Source organism: Leptodactylus fuscus, chromosome 7 (assembly GCF_031893055.1).
Source record: "Leptodactylus fuscus isolate aLepFus1 chromosome 7, aLepFus1.hap2, whole genome shotgun sequence".
Classification (NCBI taxonomy): Eukaryota; Metazoa; Chordata; class Amphibia; order Anura; family Leptodactylidae; genus Leptodactylus; species Leptodactylus fuscus.
Window position 1 is genome coordinate 137198187 of NC_134271.1, and position 22227 is coordinate 137220413.

Below are 22227 nucleotides of genomic sequence, written 5' to 3' on the forward strand. Positions count from 1 at the left end.
TTCTCCCCGCCAGCTTGGAGAACTAAGCACATATCTTCTGTAGATGTAAGCTTGCTCCAGTCCTTCTGTCTCTCCATCTCATCCCAGACAGACTGGATGATGTTGAGGTCAGGGCTCTGTGGGGGCCGAATCCTCACTTCCAGAACCCCTCCTCCAAGGAAAAAGGTCACACCAAATATTGATTTAATTGTTAGGGAATTGCTAGGACAGCAATTCCCCAGTAACTGGTTGAACCCTGGGATGGGACACAAGAGACAGTGAGCCCTAAGCTGAAGCCCCCAACTGTCCCTTCCTATTGCCAGGCCCTATCCTACGTAATAGGTGGCAACCATGAAGACGTTCCCTTCCTGTATATGTGAAACACAAAATGGAGACAAGACGGACAACAACAAAGAGAGGTCAACTAGCCAAGGGTCAGAAACAGTCGAGCGATGCAGTGCCAAATCGGAGTCCAAAGAATAGTCAGTGAGGAAAGCCAAAGGTCAAGGATAAGAATGCAAGCAGAAATAGGGACGGTAAGTAGCAAGTACGCACAAGGCAATAGCAAGAATTGGTGTGAATGAGAGCCAAGGCTAAATAGGGAGGAAGAACCCGCCCCAGGACAGGAAGGCGGCTGTCAATCACAGGGCAAGGCCAGATTAACCATTAGAGGAGCAGAGAAAACTGAAGGTGAAGGAGATGGGTGCGGTGGAAAAATCAATTACGAAGGTGAAAGAATAGCGCAGTGTTCAGACAGTGCAAGGAGAACCCAAAGGTATAAATCACAACTGAACACATCTCCTGCACTGCAGCATGCGGCCAGATGATGATGCCAAAGCCCGGATGGGAAAAGATGTTACATTCATTTAAATTTCTATTTTGCTCATTTCCAAAATTTTGATAATTGACAAACCTAAAATACAAGCGTCTATTTTCAAAAACATTCTTATGCTGGTTCACACTAGTGCAGGACGCTACAACAGAATTTTTTTATGTTTACATGTTTTGACTCTCAAAACTTTTTTTTTTTTAATATATATGAAGCTGTGCTAGGGCTTTTTTTTGTGGGATGCATTGTAGTTGGGACCATTGTTGGAGGCTACATTCTTGTGAAGTGACGAAAATGCTTTTTGATTGTTTTTGTTGTAGTGTTTACTGTACAGGATATATACTTTTATATTTTTTGACGTTGCGATATCAGTTGTGATACCTAGTGTGTGTATTTTTTTGCTTATTTATTTTTATATGTAAGATGGTGAAATGGGATGATTTAAATGTGGATTTTATCTGTTATTCATGTTTTTGTTGTTAAAAGTTGAAAGTGTAGGCATCCTCTGGTCAGACAATTCCTCATTCGCTTCAATCCAGCCGCCACCTGCCCTCACCCCCCTCCTTTGAAGTGCACTCTGTTTGTATCTACTCACCCTCCAACCTCCAATTGGCCGTCATATATCAACCGACGGGACCTACTGCCACCTTCATCGACCATTTCAACACCTGGCTCACACACTTCCTATCCACAGACACCCCCACCATCATCATGGGCGATTTCAACATCCCTATTAACATAGACCATCCCCCTTCTTCCAGTCTGCTGTCCCTCACCACCTCCTTTGATATCTCTCAATGGACCTCCTCTGCCACCCACATAAAGGGGGGCACACTAGACCTCATATTCACCCGTCTCTGCTCCATATAATAATATAATAATAATAATAAATTTTATTTCTATAGCGCCAACATATTCCGCAGCGCTGTACAATTTGTAGGGTTCAAATACAGACAGAAAGATACATTACAAAGAAAATCATTTCACACAATTGGACTGAGGGCCCTGCTCGCAAGAGCTTACAATCTATGAGGTAGAGGGGGTGACACAAGAGGTAGCAGGGGCGGCATTGCTTATACAGAGGTCAGACACTTTTGTAATAGAGGTGACTGTCATTGCATAACATAAGACTTTTTGAGCCATCACCAGTCATGTCCTTTAACATGTGGATGGAGCTTGGACCTATGGAGTTAGCATGAGATGACATCATATCATGTGGGGAAATATGGGAGCGGGGACAGAGGAGGGTTAAGGGTTTACGTTAGACATTGTGATAGGCTTGTCTGAAAAGATGCGTCTTTAGTTTGCGTTTAAAACTGTAGAAATTGGGAGTTAATCTGATTGTCCAGGGTAGAGCATTCCAGAGAAGTGGTGCAACTCGGGAGAAGTCTTGTATACGAGCGTGGGAGGTTCTGATAATAAAGGATGTAAGTGTTAGGTCATTGAGTGAGCGGAGAACACGGGTTGGGCGGTAGACAGAGATGAGGGAGGAAATATAGGGAGGTGCGGCATTATGGAGAGCCTTGTGGATGAGAGTAATAACTTTATATTTTATTCTATAATGAATAGGCAGCCAATGTAATGACTGGCACAGACCAGAGGCATCGCTGTAGCATCTAGCCTGATAGATGAGCCTGGCCGCTGCATTCACAATAGATTGTAGAGGGGAGAGTTTAGTGAGGGGAAGACCGATAAGTAAGGAGTTACAGTAGTCAAGGCGAGAGTGAATCAGAGAGACAATAAGTGTCTTTAGTGTATCTCTGGTGAGGAAAGGGCGTATTCTGGAGATGTTTTTGAGGTGGAGGTGACATGAACGTGCGAGTGATTCAATATCAGGGGTGAAGGAAAGGTCTGCGTCAAACATGACCCCGAGACAGCGGGCCTGCTGCCTAGGAGTTATAGTAAGGCCTGAGACTGCAATGGATATATCAGGGACAGATCTATTAGATGGTGGAAACAGTAGTAGTTCAGTCTTAGAGAGATTTAGTTTCAGATAGAGTGAGGACATGATATTTGAGACAGCAGAGAGACAGTTGCAGCCTCTCCAACTCTCCACTGAGACTCTCTGACCAGAACCTATAGAAATTCTCTGCCATCTCCTCTAAAATAGACACCCCAACCCTAAACCAACATGCCCCTGTAGGAACCTTAACCACCTTGACATTCGCACGCTCTCAGACTCTCTCCTACCACTCGCTGACATATCTCACTCCAGGGCACAGATGCCACTGCTGCCTTCAATAATACCACAATTACCACATCCCTCAACTCTGTAACTCCCTTCACAACCATTAGAGCCCAACCGATCAATAAGCAAACCTGGCACACCAACCTGACTAAAAAACTGAGACGTGCCTCGCAGGTTGCAGAACACCTCTGGAAGAAAAGCCACTCCCAGGAGGACTTCCTCACTTACAAAGAGGCAGTTCTTGTATTCAAGAATGCACTTTCCTCTGCTAAGCAGTTCTATTTCACCACACTCATATCTGCCTTATCCCGCAACCCCAAACAGCTATTCACCACCTTCAACTCCCTCCTCCGTCCTCCTGTGCCTGTGCCCACCCTGTATGGCCCCTCTACGTGATTCATCTTTCAAAGTTAATGGAACCACACTTATCCCTGTCCTACGGGTCCGATGCCTTGGGATAATCCTGGACTCTGACCTATCCTTTAAGTTGCATGTTCAAACCCTCAACACCTCCTGCCGCCTCCAACTGAAGAACATCCATCGAATCCACTCCTTCCTCATCCCAGAAACTACTGAGCCACTCGTCCAGGCCCTCATAATCTCCCGCTTAGACTACTGCAACACCCTTCTCCATGGACTCCCAGCAAACACCCTCGCCCCCCTCCAGTCCACTTTAAACTGCGCTGCTCGCTTAATTCACCTCACCCTCCGGTCTTCATCGGCTGCTCCCCTCTGCCAATCCCTTCATTGGACCCTATAGCCCAGCGAATTGAGTTCAAGCTACTAATGCTAACATACAAAGCCATCCACAACCTGTCCCCTCCATATATCTCCGATCTAATCTCACGCTACTAGAGATGAGCGAACACTGTTCGGATCAGCCGATCCAAACAGCACGCACCCATAGAAATGAATGAAAGCACCTGTGACGCCGGCTGGCCGCCGGCAAAGTCCAAGGTGCATGTCCAAAATGCTGTGTTTTCGCAAAAAGGTTCCCCGGCCTAACAGTATAAAAATCTTTAATAGAGATGAGCGAACACTGTTCGGATCAGCCGATCCGAACAGCACGCACCCATAGAAATGAATGGAAGCACCTGTGACGCTGACTTTGCCGGCGGCCGGCTGGCATCACAGGTGCTTCCATTCATTTCTATGGGTGCGTGCTGTTCGAATTGGCTGATCCGAACAGTGTTCGCTCATCTCTACGCGCTACCTGCCCACACGTAACCTCAGATCCTCCAATGACCTCCTACTCTGCTCTCATCCGCTCCTCACACAACCGTCTCCAAGATTTCTCCCGTGCATCCCCCATACTCTGGAGCTCCCTACCAAGACACATAAGACTGACCCCCACAATCACAGGATTCAAGAAGGCCCTATTCAGGAAGGCCTACAACCCCCAATAACACTACTGTCATCACACCACCATCTGAACAGTCTCTACCCTCACCTTCTGTCTCTACCCCTCTTCTCTCATAGCCCGTAAGCCCTTGCGGGCAGAGCCCTCTATCCCACTGTACCAGTCAGTCATTGTTAGTATCATATCTGTTTGTACATTTTGTGTACTGTATGTGAACCCTCAAATGTAAAGCACCAATTAATGGAATTAATGGAGCTATATAAATAAATAATAATAATAATTACTTACCGTATGTTTTTAGTTCTCCTAGATAGAAGCCTAGCAAATTGCAATAGGGGGAGCAGTGGTAGCAGTCGCTAGTGGGCCCTACACCCTGAGGGGTCCCAGAGGTCTCTCTGCTGAATAACACACATTTCCAATTGGCACAAAGTAGATTGGGGCCCCATCACAAATTTTGTTTTGGGGCTCAGCAGCTTGAAATTATGGTTTTGTTCCTAGGGTCTCCTACAATATAATGCATTGCCTCTGTATTGCAATAAATTATAAATTTGGTCTTTTATTATGGGCTGCTTAAGGCAGCCTATAGTAGATTTAATAGAAGGACAGTGTCTTCCATAGGTCTCGACTGTATTGTACTCATGAGCCCAAGCCATATTCCCTTTGTATTTTGTACGGTGAGCTTCTTCTATTCTTTGAATTCTGTGTAAAAAAACAGAATTCAACTTTTACATACTATGATTTATATACTATGATTTTTGAGGGGTCAAAGGGTGAAAATGCATTGCCCATATACGAAACCTTTTTTTTTCCCCTAAAATCCAAATTTTATTTTAATTGGTATCAATTTGCATACCATCTTTTGTGTTAAGGATTCTAAATGCAAATGAATTTGCATATCCTCTTAAGTCAATATATAGACCAACATACTACTGCCAGTGAGACCATTGGTATTTAAAGAAAGAAAGAACACGGTTACCGGGAAAGAATATTTAACATCTAGCCTGGACCATGATCTTGACTCTTCTACTATCCATCATGGATGGCCTTGTATTGCTTATTTCATTTTGGGGAAATTTGTACATCCTCATCGTCAATGGCTTCGATTGGATGAAGGTCAAAAGGCTTAAGCTGGCAGATAAGCTCACCTTCGGTGTCAGTCTATTTGAGGCGTTATATGAGTTCCTGAAAGCTTACGGATACGTTTCTGAAATGTTAAGAAGCCAAAAAGATTTGATGACCAGTATACTGGTGACGTTGACCATAATGTCCTGCAATCTTTGGTTGTCTACTTGCCTCTGTGTGAAGTTCTGTCTTACCATTGTTAACTGCAAAAATGGATTCTTCACGTATCTTCAGAAGAGATCTGCCAGGAACATATTGTGGCTTCTCGTATCGTCCCTCATGACCTCTTTTCTACTAATTGTTCTTTGGGCCAACAGTGCGATAAGAACCATAAGAACCTCAGTATCGAATACCAGTCTCGTAATCCTTAATCAAAATGTATCCGAAGTTCCAAAACTTTTTGAAGAATTTATGTATTCTGCTGAAGCTTATATTTCCGTGTCCTCACTCGGGTTCCTCATGTCCTCAGCCTCTTTACTGACTACTATCTGCTCCCTTTCGAGACACATGAAAAGAGTGAAGATCAATGTCCATAGCTTCAGAAGTCCAACCACTGATGTCCATATGCGAGCCGTCAGAACTTTATTTTTCACGTTTCTTTCACATTCTCTTTTTTTCACTGCTATCCTCCTGACTGTCCTGAAATCGACAGAAGGCTTGTGGATTCCTTATATTTCTATTCTAACATCTTTATGCAATGCCTTAAGTGCTATAACCACAATTAAAGGAAACAGCCGACTGGTCAGACCACTGGACAAACTATTCCGATGTCTTCCTCATGGGACAACTACGTAACTGCAAAATTTTGGCAAAAATTTTTTTTGTGTCTGCAGTTCACATTTAGATTTAGAATTTTAAGGTTTTAACTTTGCAGTTTTTGAAAATTGACTTGTATTTCACATTTAGTTTTCAAAAAGAATAACTTTATTACCATAGCATTTTTTTTGTGTAAAAAGCAATCTACAATATTGTGATGATTGTTGTTAAAATTATTGAGATATGAATGTTTTTGTAGCAATCTCATCTATAGTCTATCTCATATAGTACTGGTGATTAGTAATAAAGTCTGATTAATAATTATGGTCTTGGATTGGCCCGTGACTATGGGATGGTGACATCATTTTTTGCAATGTTGATGACTTCTTCAACTTCATAGCCTGGCATGCAATGATTCCTAGGAGATCACAATGGACCTTGAACTTCCAGTAAAGGTCAAAAGTTTCAATTTTGGTAAGATGAGGACTATCTCTCAGAAGAATATTAAGTATGGCCAAGAATGGGATTGTTACTTTCATCCTACCTTTTCAACCGGTTTGGCCAGCTTGCCAACAGAAGCAGTTAGAGTTTTTACCCAACCTCACCCACACCATAACCCTCATGACCACAACTTCTATTTCCACTGATATAACCAATACTGCCTCCATCATTCCCACTATTACATCCATTGACAGTACTTAGACTTTTACTATAGTACTTCATCAATTCACGCATTAACTCCACAATTTTCCCAAAAACTCCAGTATCACCTCCTTTACTCATCTTCTTGGTTAGACATGTCTAGTTGTCTGTATCTCAATTTATTTGGCATAAACTGATCTTTCTAATCTGAGCTACCCCCCACCTACCTTCTAAATTACTTAGGTTACCAAAAATCTATATTTACCTAAATTGCCGGGGCAAATTTTCAGATTTTCCGGTGACATTCCATTTCCATGTGTCCAGAAACGGAATGTAACCCATGAGACTTGCCTGTCTTCATGTCTGGATCTTCTGGGCACAGGACGCTTGGTACCTCTACTGCTGGCTTAGTGAGGTGCAGTACTAGGAGACCACTTTGGAGACCATTTTCTAATAAAAATATTCTAATTTTCCTAAGAAAGCATATTACAGAAATTTTAAAATCACTTTTTCATACTCAAGTATGAAACGTCATGAGATCCTCTGTAGAAACACAGAAATACAATCCCCAAGGAGACATATCTGGGTCTCTTTACTGGTACCCAATACTACAACTGAGAAAATAAGTAACGAAATCTTGACTTTTGGTAAATGTAGAAATGTGCGTTCAACTCTCCTGCGATAGAAAAAATGTGGCAGAATTATGGTAAACATGATAGCACACCATGCTTATTAGACATTTTAGACACTTTTTGTGTATTAAGGGAGGGTGACTTGAAGGGAACGATCGTACAACTCCGATTGTGGGTTTTAGCCCCTTGGATGCTGCAATCAAACATGACCGCAGCATCCAAAGGGTTTGGCCATGTTATGAGTTTTGCCATGACCTGGGGTGTTAGAGAGCAGTGTCAAGCGTTACAGTTTCTGTGTGCACAACATGCTTCTGCCATGGTTTGAGGGAAGTCCTCCTTGGACTTAACATTTATTATACATCATGGAGAAAAAAAGACCGCACATCCCAGTCTTATACATTGGTCTAAGTTTTTCAGCAAAATTTACAAAACTGAACATGAGGTTCTTAGTATACTTACTGATGAAGGTCCATAAGCCCACTAGCCACTTCACGGTGACATATATATATATATATATATATATATATATATATATAATGGGTCCCTTCTCTACCGGGTGAGGCACCGCACAGCAACCACCACCACCACAATGCAGCGCCCACATGGGGAGCCTATCAAGCGGTCCAGCAACACCACCAGACCAAGTGCCAAGGCTTTGGGCCACTACACCCCATAGACACAGCACCACAGGAGATGCAAACGTTTCCTAAAGCACTTTTCATAGAAAGTCCACAGGAGTTTCCTCTGCCGACTTTCTGCTCCCATTATACCAATAGGGAAACCGGCAATGTTTCTGTAGGCATAAATGACATGCTACGATTTTTAAAACTCCAATGCTGTGCGTATTTTCCTGCAATGTGTGTATGGGATTTGCTAAAGTCCCATCCACTTTGCAGGAACTGTAAAACGCAGCGGGTATTTTTTTTGCAGTGTTTCCGCCGCGGCCAAACTGCGGTGCTTACACCATGTGGGGTCCCAGCCTTAGACACATAAAAATAAGGCGTAAAGCACGTATGCCAGGATTTTGGAGAATTTGTATGACTTTATCTGTCCTTCCGTATCTTGCTTTAAATTTCAGTATTTTTTATATTCAGTTTTTCATTTATTCAAAAATTTTTTGAAAAGGTTCGAAACTTGCTTCTATGATTTGTACAATTGCTGTGATAATTTTTTTAACCGCTTCCTTTTTCCCTGGGGTCAGTTCAGTCAGACTGATAGTTTATATATTAAATATTAATAGTATTCCACTGGTGTTGGCTGCATAAAGTGGATACAAGGAAATACGGAATATGTCACTGGATAGATGTTATATGCAACATATCTAAAACAATTGTACAATACTGACTCCTAGTGGATCAAGGAACCTTAGGACTCTAATAACTGGGGTGGGGCTGAAATGTGAGATTTGCCTACACACAGCAATGATGCAGACAAAGACTGAAAATTCCCACTAATTCTCCCCAATAGTAATTATACATTTAAAGTGCCCTCTCATGGTACTGCTGCCTCTTCAGTGCCCCCTCAACATAAGACACTATGCATATGTCCAAGCATGCCATCGAACGGGGAGTCTGATGGTCCATTCCATTTATGTTTTCTGCATGTGCACCTACAAAGGGTTTGTTGTTTGGTGACTTTTTTCTACACCCAGTCATTGTGTGTCATATTGTAAAGTCAATTCTTTATCCATTAGTGCACAAGCGAGGTCATGACAAGCAGAGTTTGTTAATCCACTGGTTTTCACCCATTAACCGTGATTTTCACCCTTTAAACCACCTTAAAGGTAACTGGATTTCCTTGCAGGGAATCACCATCTTGCTTCCTCTAGAAGTAGTCACAGTTCAGTGGCAGCTGACCCAGACAGGCAGAGACATAGTCAGTGTACAAGCCAGGTCATGGAAGGCAGAGTTTGTTCATTCACTGCTTTTCATGCTTTAAACCACCTTAAAGGAATCTGGATTTCCTTGCAGAGAACCACCATCTTGCTTCTTCTAGGAGTAGCCTCAGTTTAATGGTAACTGGGGTTGAGCCGATCTTGAGATTTTAGGATCATTTTAAAAACCAGATTTTCGATCATTTTCGAGCTGATCCCAATCGTGAAATTTTTCCGATTTTTCCAGATTGCTCAACCCTATTTATGATATATACATGAATAGGGTTGAGCCAATCTTGAGATTTTAGGATCGTTTTTAAAATCCAATTTTCGATCATTCTCCAGCCAATCCCGATTCTGATCGCGATCGTGAAAATTTGCTCAATTGCCAAATGGGATCCAATCTTTCCCGATCCCGATTGCTCAATCCTATTTATGATACATACATGAATACAGTTGAGCCGATATTGAGATTTTAGGATTGTTTTTAAAATCCAATTTTCGATCATTTTCCAGCCAATCCCAATTCTGATTGCGATCGTGAAATTTGCCGATCCGATCTTTCCCGATTTCGATTGCTCAACCCTAGTGGTAGCTGAACCAGACAGGCAGAGACATAGTCGGTGCACAAGTCAGGTCATGGCAGGCAGAGTTTGTTCATCACAGTATTCAGGCAAATTATTAGGGCAGATGACACAGGGACAATATGGTAATCAGGCAACAGTCAGGACAGTTGAAACCGGTTCAGAGTCGAGAAAACAAGCAGAGGTCAAGATTTGGGTAATCAAAGTGACCAGTACTGAAAACTTGTGGGGAGGAGGTGTCTAAATAACCCAGTAGTCTAGATGATTGATTGGCTGCTAAGAACAGCCGATCGGTGGGAGTGTTGGGCGTTGGACCGCTGATCGATTAGATATTGATGAGCTTTCCTTAGTATAGGTCATCATTTTATTTAGTCTGGAAAGGAGGGATGTGTTTTAATAGAATAGTACATAGAAGAGTAAAGGGGGCACAATCTAAAAAGAGTTGGGAATGATCAAGGGTAATGTCCAAAAAATCTTCCTATGCCCTATGTAACATCTCATGTAAGTAAGTCGTGCGTGATACATACATAACCTTTATATTGACCGTATATTCCAATATAAAATACAACGCAGCTCAGAGTGTTCTTTTTAGAATTCATTCTTTCAGATATGATAATTCATGTTGCATATCTTTACATATTCCAATTCCTCGCAAATATTTTCCAGTGATCTCTTTGCAAAAAAAAAATTCCATGAAATTCTATCTAAGAAAATAAGGCTGGAGCTAGGCAAAGCTTCTGTTTGTATTCGCTCCAAAAGTAAAAGAAAGGAAGGTAGAAATCAAGACGTGAAAGAGCAGCTTTAGTCTATAGGATTGATTGATTGATTGATTGTATTGTATTATATTTATCATCATATACGCAGATGTCTCATATATCTGTTTGTCTGATCCTCTTTCCCTAGCCAAAACTCACTTCATAGATCATTCCTGAATGTCATATTCCCAGACGACGTCCAATTTGGTATTGAAGACCCTTCACCACCTCCACTAACTCTTTATATGTGCTGCTTTACTGATTCCAACACAAATTTTTACTCTAACTCCCACCAATCCTGAGCAATTGACGCTGTTATTTTCATCACCCGATACATACTGATTAAACTATTAACTGTCAGGGCAGTTCTGGGCTGGGGCAGATATCCAGGGACTGCCCACCTGACACTACATTGTCTACCAATAAGTATTTGGACACCCAGTAAAGTTCGGTGGAGGTGGAGTTATGGTCTGGGGGTGTTTCTCCTGGTAAGGACTGGGAATCTTGGTCCCAGTGCATGGTAAACTCAACGCTGATGACTATTGCACTATTTTAGATAACAGTGTGCTTCCTACATTATGGCGGTTCTATGGGTTGGACCAATGTTATTTCCAGCATGACAACGCCAGCTGTCATGTAGCGAGGTCTACCATGTGTAAATTAGGTTAACTGACTGGACTGGCCTGTCCAGAGCCCAGACTTGAACACTATCGAGTTGGATTGCCGAACTAAGGGGTGCAGCAGCCGACCAAAATCGGTGAAAGAACTTACCTGTGTTCTCCAAGCCGAATGGAATAAAATCCCACTAGCCGTCATACAAGGACTTATGGAAAGCCCTGGAGGGTGGAGGCTGTCATTGCCGCTTGGACCACAGGTGTCCAAATACTTATTGGTAGACAGTGTAGAGAACATATTGGGGATTAAACTAATAGTTTCAAATACCAGTGGAGATTAGAGAAAAGAAAATCCAATAGTGCTAAAATTAGGCACCTGTTAAAGAATATAGAGCATTGGTTCTTAACCAGGGTTCGATCGAACCCTGGGCCCTATGCACGGTTCATTTTGTGTACCAGTAAAAAAACATATACCTATGTCTTGAATTTGGAAAAAAAAAATCAATTTTGATTTATCACTAAAGAAGGGTTCGGTGAATGTGCATATGAAACTGGTGGGTTCGGTACCTCAAACAAGGTTAAGGTCCTCTGATATATAGAGTTGGAGATGTACACAGTGTAAGGCAAAATTACCTACAATATAGTACAACATACTGTATATACACTCACCGGCCACTTTATTAGGTACACCATGCTAGTAACGGGTTGGACCCCCTTTTGCCTTCAGAACTGCCTCAATTCTTCGTGGCATAGATACAACAAGGTGCTGGAAGCATTCCTCAGAGATTTTGGTCCATATTGACATGATGGCATCACACAGTTGCCGCAGATTTGTCGGCTGCACATCCATGATGCGAATCTCCCGTTCCACCACATCCCAAAGATGCTCCTCTATTGGATTGAGATCTGGTGACTGTGGAGGCCATTGGAGTACAGTGAACTCATTGTCATGTTCAAGAAACCAGTCTGAGATGATTCCAGCTTTATGACATGGCATTGCATTATCCTGCTGAAAGTAGCCATCAGATGTTGGGCACATTGTGGTCATAAAGGGATGGACATGGTCAGCAACAATACTCAGGTAGGCTTTGGCGTTGCAACGATGCTCAATTGGTACCAAGGGGCCCAAAGAGTGCCAAGAAAATATTCCCCACACCATGACACCACCACCACCAGCCTGAACCGTTACCGATACAAGGCAGGATGGATCCATGCTTTCATGTTGTTGACGCCAAATTCTGACCCTACCATCCGAATGTCGCAGCAGAAATCGAGACTCATCAGACCAGGCAACGTTTTTCCAATCTTCAATTGTCCAATTTCAATGAGCTTGTGCAAATTGTAGCCTCAGTTTCCTGTTCTTAGCTGAAAGGAGTGGCACCCGGTGTGGTCTTCTGCTGCTGTAGCCCATCTGCCTCCAAGTTGGACGTACTGTGCGTTCAGAGATGCTCCTCTGGCTACCTTGGTTGTAACGGGTGGCTATTTGAGTCACTGTTGCCTTTTTTTTTTTTTTTTTTTTTTTTATTAAATGTAGATTGTGAGCCCCATATAGCGCTCACAATGTACATTTTTCCCTATCAGTATGTCTTTGGAATATGGGATGGAAATCCATGCAAACACGGGGAGAACATACAAACTCCTTGCAGATGGTTTTATGCCCTTGGCGGGATTTGAACTCCAGGACCCAGCGCTGCAAGGCTGCAGTGCTAACCACTGAGCCACCGTGTGGCCCAGTCACTGTTGCCTTTCTATCAGCTCGAACCAGTCTGGCCATTCTCCTCTGACCTCTGGCATCAACAACGCATTTCCGCCCACAGAACTGCCGCTCACTGGATGTTTTTTCTTTTTCGGACCATTCTCTGTAAACCCTAGAGATGGTTGTGCGTGAAAATCCCAGTAGATCAGCAGTTTCTGAAATACTCAGACCAGCCCTTCTGGCACCAACAACCATGCCACGTTCAAAGGCACTCAAATCACCTTTCTTCCCCATACTGATGCTCGGTTTGAACTGCAGGAGATTGTCTTGACCATGTCTACATGCCTAAATGCACTGAGTTGCCGCCATGTGATTGGCTGATTAGAAATTAAGTGTTAACGAGCAGTTGGACAGGTGTACCTAATAAAGTGGCCAGTGAGTGTACATTGCATTTAGAGAACATACAAAAATCCACAGCAGCACAATACAAAAACACACCTTTAAAGTTATATACACACAGTCCCCATTACCAGATACACACCTAAATGTTAGGAGGTTTACAAAAGAGAGCCTACCACCTTTTTCTACAGAGGTGTCCTTAGTTTTTTGTTCCTGCTCAGAACTGTTCGAGGCTAGGTTCACATCTGTGCCGAGTCCACCTCAGAAAACACTGAAAAGTCCTGCATGTAGCGGAAACCCAATAGACACCAGGCAGACCCCATTTTAGTCTATGGGGTCTAACCACTGTTTTAGTCATTTGGCTCTCCATCGTTTGGGTCCCCCACCATAGAGGGTCCGCCACAGGCATGAGCCTAGCCTTATGTGTTATTCATAGTTCTCTCTGGCCTCACTTGCCTGTATCCTGTTCCCTAGGTCTGGTGGTCCATTGCCCCCCCCCTGGTGCTGCTGTCCACAAAAAAGAAGGACCTAATCAGGAAATACAGCTGGGGGATAAGTGTGCACCATTTGGCATGTCCCATATACTCTGGCAAAAATGCTGCTCCCTCTCCTTATATGCAGGTTCCCTCTACCATCATCAGTGATGTCATAGTGGGGCTGACATTTCACTACCTACCATCACATTCAATGTCCTATCAAGCACTGAAATGGTGGACTTTTCTACACAATACATCCCATAGCATGATCATCATCCATGATTCACCACTAAAATATTGGTGAAGTGGTCTTCCACAGCATAGGGCATACATTTCAGATCAGTAGGGATCTGATCACTCAAGTCCCCACCAGTCAGACAAACAGGGAACTTTTGTCCCCTGTTCTGAATGGAGGAGTGGTTGGATGGTGTGCACACTGCTATAGTATTGCAATGGGAATGTCATAGGGTTGAGCGCTATAGTAGGCTTAAATCCAGCATTCCCATTGGAATGAATAGAGTGGTGTGTATACTGCCCAACAACTAAGTCGGGAGCGGACTTGAGCACCTTTTTGTAAAAGCACCTTTTTTGTTAAAAAAAAATACAAAAAAAGCCCCACACTGCCTGACCTGCTGTCACTGTACTCTTAAACTGTCAGCTGTCTTAAATTACAGTCTGACTGGCCAGGGCACCCTTTCAGTTCACACATTTATTTCTTGCAGGCAGTGTCAGTTATTTAGAAGTCAGTTAGGCTGGTCTTACACGACCGTAGTTTTGCACCGCAAATGGTCCGCAATTGCGGGTTCAAAATTGCAGACCATTTACGGTCCCATAATTTTCTATGAGGCTTCTTACACGATCGTAGATTTTGTCAGTGGTGTGGCGTGCCGCAACCGTGGTCCAGACAGTATACCACATATCCATAATGGCCGTGCTTTTACGGCACGGAAGGTCCAATAGAAGTCTATGGGCGCGTGCATTTTTGCGGATATCAACATGTGTGTTTTGTGGTGTGTTTTGTTTTTTGCGGATCCGCATAATACTGATACACACGGAGCGTTGCGGATGCACTTTGCGGATGTCTGCGGAATTAATTTTTAAAGTGAAATTTGTGTGGCGGATCCGCAAATTGCGGACAGCAAAAACCATTACGGTCGTGTAAGACCAGCCTTAGGTGGGTACATTTACTAGGATATTCTGATATCATGCTTTATAGATAGAGTCCTAAGAGATCTGACAGTGTTCTACACTATGTTTTATAGATAGGTTCCTAGGAGCCCTGACAGTGTTCTACACTATGTTTTATACATAGGTTCCTAGGAGCCCTGACAGTGTCATACACTATGTTTTATAGATAGGTTCCTAGGAGCCCTGACAGTGTTCTACACTATGTTTTATAGATAGGTTCCTAGGAGCCCTGACAGTGTTCTACACTATGTTTTATACATAGGTTCCTAGGAGCCCTGACAGTGTCATACACTATGTTTTATAGATAGGTTCCTAGGAGCCCTGACAGTATTCTACACTATGTTTTATAGATAGGTTCCTAGGAGTCCTCAGAGTATTCTACACTATGTATTATAGATAGGTTCCTAGGAGCCCTCAGAGTATTCTACACTATGTATTATAGATAGGTTCCTAGGAGCCCTGACAGTGTTGTATACTATGTTTTATAGATAGGTTCCTAGGAGCCCTGACAGTGTTGTATACTATGTTTTATAGATAGGTTCCTAGGAGCCCTGACAGTGTTCTACACTATGTTTTATAGATAGGTTCCTAGGAGCCCTGACAGTGTTCTACACTATGTATTATAGATAGGTTCCTAGGAGCCCTGACAGTGTTCTACACTAGGTTTTATAGATAGGTTCCTAGGAGCCCTGACAGTGTTGTATACTATGTTTTATAGATAGGTTCCTAGGAGCCCTGACAGTGTTCTACACTATGTTTTATAGATAGGTTCCTAGGAGCCCTGACAGTGTTCTACACTATGTTTTATACATAGGTTCCTAGGAGCCCTGACAGTGTCATACACTATGTTTTATAAATAGGTTCCTAGGAGCCCTGACAGTATTCTACACTATGTTTTATAGATAGGTTCCTAGGAGCCCTGACAGTGTTGTATACTATGTTTTATAGATAGGTTCCTAGGAGCCCTGACAGTGTTCTACACTATGTTTTATAGATAGGTTCCTAGGAACCCTGACAGTGTTCTACACTATGTATTATAGATAGGTTCCTAGGAGCCCTGACAGTGTTCTACACTATGTTTTATAGATAGGTTCCTAGGAGCCCTGACAGTGTTGTATACTATGTTTTATAGATAGGTTCCTAGGAGCCCTGACAGTGTTCTACACTATGTTTTATAGATAGGTTCCTAGGAGCCCTGACAGTGTTCTACACTATGTTTTATACATAGGTTCCTAGGAGCCCTGACAGTGTCATACACTATGTTTTATAAATAGGTTCCTAGGAGCCCTGACAGTATTCTACACTATGTTTTATAGATAGGTTCCTAGGAGTCCTGACAGTATTCTACACTATGTTTTATAGATAGGTTCCTAGAAGCCCTGACAATGTTATACACTATGTTTTATAGATAGGTTCCTAGGAGCCCTGACAGTGTTCTACACTATGTTTTATAGATAGGTTCCTAGGAGTCCTGACAGTATTCTACACTATGTTTTATAGATAGGTTCCTAGGAGCCCTGACAGTGTTCTACACTATGTTTTATAGATAGGTTCCTAGGAGCCCTGACAGTATTCTACACTATGTTTTATAGATAGGTTCCTAGGAGTCCTGACAGTATTCTACACTATGTTTTATAGATAGGTTCCTAGGAGCCCTGACAGTGTTCTACACTATGTTTTATAGATAGGTTCCTAGGAGTCCTGACAGTGTTATACACTATGTTTTATAGATAGGTTCCTAGGAGCCCTGACAGTGTTCTACACTATGTTTTATAGATAGGTTCCTAGGAGCCCTGACAGTGTCATACACTATGTTTTATAGATAGGTTCCTAGGAGTCCTGACAGTATTCTACACTATGTTTTATAGATAGGTTCCTAGGAACCCTGACAGTGTCATACACTATGTTTTATAGATAGAGTCCTAAGAGATCTGACAGTATCATACATAATGTTTTTAACCAATTTAAATTCTGATACATGACAATTTATTTGAGCCGAAACAAATCTGGGAACCAAACCAACGGAGCCTTCTGAGGTTTGCCCATACCTACTGAAATCAATAGACTTGTTGTTTTTTTTTCCATATTCTTTGTACATGAACTGTTCCTTTCTTTAGCTATTCGGCTGTCAGTCAGACGGTTGTATCTAATTTCATACAAACCTCATTTGCATGTAGCTTTGGATAAAAAGATATCACTGGCATACAGGAATCAAGTCTTACCTTGTGTGTATGAGCTGATCCAACAAAAATGGATTCTAAAATATTTTTAGCATTCTTGGATTTGACCAGTTTAGTTTTTCTATTTCCATTCAACTTCTTCATTCTTATTGTTAATATTTTGGAGTGGAGAAAGAAGAGAACCCTGCAAACAAGTGATATCATTATATCAAGTCTCGGTGTCTCCAACCTGGTCTATGGGATGATGAAGCTTGTTAGATGCCTCAGCACCCTATATAATATATCTAGTACGACAAAAGCGATTTTCACCATTACCCTGACTATAATGTCCTGCAATATCTGGTTCTCTACCTGGCTCTGCGTCCATTTCTGTCTCAAGATTGTGAAGATCAATCATTCCTTCTATATCTATCTCCAGAGGACCTTCCACAAGACATTACCGTGGCTTCTAGTGCTCTCTGTTGTAGGATCTGTGCTTGTGAGCCTTCATGTGACATTCAGTTTAGAAACAAATAGCCACGTCAATGCTCCACACAATAGCACCATCAAGAACTTGTCCCAAAACCTTTATAGCGTTATCACATCTTCACCGTTTCTCATGCTCTCTTTCCTCACGGTTGTCCTGTTCACCTGCTCATGCTTGGCCATTGTCTATACTCTTTGTAGACATGTCAAAGTCTTAAAGAACAACGCTCAAGGTTTCCAAAGTTCAACTACAGAAGCTCACCTCCGGGCCACCATAATTGTTGTCTCCCTTTATATTCTGTCTTTTATGTTATTTGTTAATATGACTATAATAGTTATGCGAATAGCAAATGAAGAATGCAAATACATTGTAATGTTTTTAAATTATGTGTGTAGCATTGTCAGCTATGGAGGACTGATAAAAGGAAACTCTAAGCTGGATAAGGCTTCTAGAGAGATGGTTACGTATCTCCGCTGCTCACGGGTCGCGAGGGTTGACAACCATCCTTGAAGGGAGTCTATCACCAGAATCCAAAAAAATCAACCCCGCCCCACAGATAGAGAGGTTAAGGTCAATTGGGTGATCTTAACCTATCTATCTGCAGGGCTGGCTTGGTATGTTGGGTTCTGGTTGCAGAACAATTTATCAGATTTTCACAAAAGTCCTCAACGTATTTAAGATAACTAAGGTCTTGGTCTCCGTTGGGGATTCCGTCCCCCATTCCACTTTTACTGCTGTTAGGTAAAATAACACATTATCCCTACATTACTCATGTCATAAATTTGGTGGTGCCAGGTTTTATAAAAACATATAGTAGCTTGAAGTAGGGTCAGCTCACTTTAGATGACTTTAGATGTTCTTTTGCGGCCAAGAATGGTCTCCTGATCTTGTACCAAAGAATGGTTTGCCTTTGTACTGGTTTACATCCAACTTGAAAACTTGAGGGAATTCTCTTTTTTTTGGCAAGTGCCAATGGTAAATGGGCTCTTGTACACAGATCTGTGTCATTCCTGTCATAGTCAGGTCCCACTGACTGGTCCACTGCAGCCATGTGTAACGGTTGGCTCCCTGAAGCAGCCACAATGCTCGGGCTAAGGAGTGGAGTGATGCCATTGGGATTACCTGATCTGTATGTGACAGCCCAACACCACTGGTAGTCAACCCCTATTGTCGTGGATAATTCTAGATCTCACTAGTGTTATTTTATCCAGATAGATTCCTTAAAGTCATTGTCTGATTCTTTTGGGGGAGTCTTCTTTCTTTTTGGGGTATCTGATTTCCTTGAGAAACGGTCTATGGAATCTATCCTGCTGCATTCTGCATGTATAGCTGTCTGGATACTTTTTTTAATGAACCGTGACTTGGAATTATTATCGGAGTAGGGCTTACATTTCAAGCAATCTCCAAAAATCCAAACAAAATCATGCTAGAGCTTGTTTTTGGGGTAGAACTTATTTTCGGGGAAACAGAGGATGACAGAGAATGTCAGGAAGGGGTTAAAGGAGTTTTCCAGCTAAAAATATTGACAACTTACATGAACATTATAGCAGGAGGTAGATATGCTCTGTGTAGTGGTATATCTGTAGTCATTGCAACTTAGGTTTCATTCGAATGGGAGCTGAGCTGCAGTACCAGGTCTGGCCACTACACATAGAACAGAGCTGTCTGTTTACTGCCTGGGCCGGGTTCCTAGCTTTTCTAATTCTTGCTGTATAGCAGTGGCATAACTACAAATGGTGGGGCACCGTGGTGAACTTTTGACATGGGGCCCCACTGACCGACGTCGAAGACCTGGATCGAACGCCCCCTTCCTGTGCATTTTTGCACACACTATTATGCCCCATAGTGGCCCCTGAACACACTATTATTGCCCCATAGTGGACATACATGTACAGTTATTACACTCTGGGGTCTTTTCAGACCCCAGAGTATAATAATCAGGGACCCAGGGGTGGATAAAACATAAAAAACACTGTTACTTACCTATCCATGGCTCAGATACAATCCCTGTTGATGTCAGCCATCTTCAATGACATATGGCACGTCACGTGATCTGGGCCGGCGTCGCGATATCAGGGACGTCACTCAAGTAGGCCCAAAGCCTGCCTAGAGCGCGGAGAGGTAAAAAAACAATGTTTTTTATGTTCTCTTACCACCCCTTGCCTCTGATCATTATACTTGGGGGTCTTAAAAAAGCCCCGAGTATAATAATAGTGTTTGTGGGGCCCGTTGCCTTACTTACCGATACCCCCACCCCTGCACATAGCGGCCTCCGTAGGCTGCCGTGGGCAGGAACCAGGATTGGTAAATAAATAGGGCCCGTTACCGGCTGGAGTTACTGCAGCTGGTAATGGCCTATTTAAAAGACAAACAAAAACGCAGAGCTAGCGGCTGTTGCCGGGCCCCCTAATGTCCTGGGCCCTGTGGCAGCTGCTATCTTTGCTACCTCAGTAGTTACGCCCCTGCGGCATAGTGTGCATTTTCCTGACTGCTTGTGTTTTAGACCTTGTGTTCCAGTTCACAGAGTTATAAACATTATTCTGTCTTATTGTTGCTGACCCAGTCTGCTCCTGACTACCAAACCTCTGCTGTCTCTCCTGACTACCAACCTCCATCTAGACTTTCCACGTTTCTAGCAGCTCCTATCTAGACACATACCTAACCACTCCCTTGCTGAGCCCTGGTGATATCCACCACTATTCTTTGGTCCTTCATCAGCTGTCATCTACACTGCGATCAATTCAAGATGTATTGACCCAGTGGTCTCCATACAGCAAAGTCCATATTCCTGTATAAGGTTTGAAAAGGAAAGAAACAGATCACTTGGACAACAACCTTAGAAGTGGTCCTTACGTGTCCTCCTGGCTGGACACGAGTATCAGAGGATAAGCACCTTTTCTAAACATAACATGGTTTTGTGGTAAGTTATCGTAAAGGGATTTATCAGCTATTTCCCTTGTGTCTATGGGTTGTCAATAACTGGTAAACTTGTGTTAGCATGTTGTGATAATATGTTGAATTGGTTTCAAGACAAATTGGACTCTTTAACAAAGTTGGAGATTGGTGCGAACACATCCAAGTCATCTGGACTCTTTATGGAGTCAATAGAACCACCTGTTAGCTCACTGTCTATTTCTCTATTTAAAGGCCTGTTTTTTGGGGTCTTACTGTGCACTACCAATATTGTACTTCTACTCTCCTGGGTTCCCATTAGATAGTGTGTCCTCAGGCACCACTTCAGTCTCTAGCCCACTGAGTGGACAAGCCTAGGCCTAACAGAAACATAGACCATATCAGCCCTCACCTCCAGTCGATGCACAGACACTTTGGGCAAGATCCCTGACAGGTGAATTGAAAGGGAGTCTGGCAATTCACTGGATGGCATTACGTCCGATTTCCTTTTACAGGGTCAAATTGTGGTCTTTTCCACAATACATCACGTTCCATGACCACCATCATTACGCGTCAACGCCAACAGCAACACTAAAAATATTGCTACTTCCAATTACATTTCACCGCAAATCCCAAAAATGGCAAAACTGTTTTTACATCTCTGAACAAGAGTAACACAAGATGAAAAATAAACCATTTTGTGTAATCTCATACCACCTGGTTCCATGGTCTATTTTTTCCATATTCCAACTTGATCATGAAGTCTTTCTTCAGCTATTTGATGGGTAGTCATCAGATCCATTAATTTCATGCAAATGCTTTTTGCATTTAGCTTTATGGTTCATTGACAAACAAGGAACAAATGTAACTTGGGTCGTGTGAGATGATCCACCCAAAATGGTCTCAGAAATGTTTTTAGCATTCATGGATTTGACCAGTTTACTTTTCCTATTTTCATGCAACTTCTTTGTTCTTCCTGTTAATATTTTGGACTGGAGAAAGAAGAGAACCCTGCAATCAAGTGATACCATTATAACAGGTATCAGTATCTCCAACGTGGTCTCTGGGATGGTGAAGCTTATTAGATCCCTCAATTTTACAGATAGGAGAAGAGTCACCTTCACCATTGTCCTGACTACAATGTTCTCTACATGGCTCTGCGTCCATTTCTGTCTGAAGATTGTGAAGTTCAATCAGTCCTTCTATATCTATCTCCAGAGGACCTTCCATAAGAGATTACCATGGCTTCACACAGTATGGAAAGTCCAGATTCCTAAGCAACGTAATGTAGCAGGCTTGACAACCATCGGTAAATTCATGAACAACCTTTGACGATGAGGTCCTCTTAGGTTAAGATGATCAAGTATGACTATCCACCAAAATACTAACATTATACTGAAATTCTGCAGTCAAACCAAATTAAAAAATAATAATTTATTTTCCGATCTACTGAGTACAATCTGTAGTACCATTGAATCTAAAAACATTTGTCTATCAAGTGCACCCAATGGATGGCAGAAGACATTGATGGGATAACATTAGAACTTTGCATCTCCCATAGAAGACTCTCCAAGCTTCACACAAAGCTCATAAATT

General features: G+C 42.4%; 1 protein-coding gene across 1 annotated transcript; it reads left to right on the forward strand.

The window, feature by feature from the left end:
* The first annotated feature begins 5391 nt into the window (after positions 1-5391).
* On the forward strand, positions 5392-6273 carry LOC142214564 (taste receptor type 2 member 9-like). The gene has a single exon (XM_075283507.1). It carries the CDS (start codon positions 5392-5394, stop codon positions 6271-6273), a length of 882 nt encoding a protein of 293 aa, XP_075139608.1.
* Positions 6274-22227: the final 15954 nt, after the last annotated feature.

What these genes read in the sequence shown, in the direction of transcription:
- LOC142214564 (XM_075283507.1), top strand. Translation starts at nt 5,392, where the DNA reads ATGGATGGCCTTGTATTGCTTATTTCATTTTGGGGAAATTTGTACATC.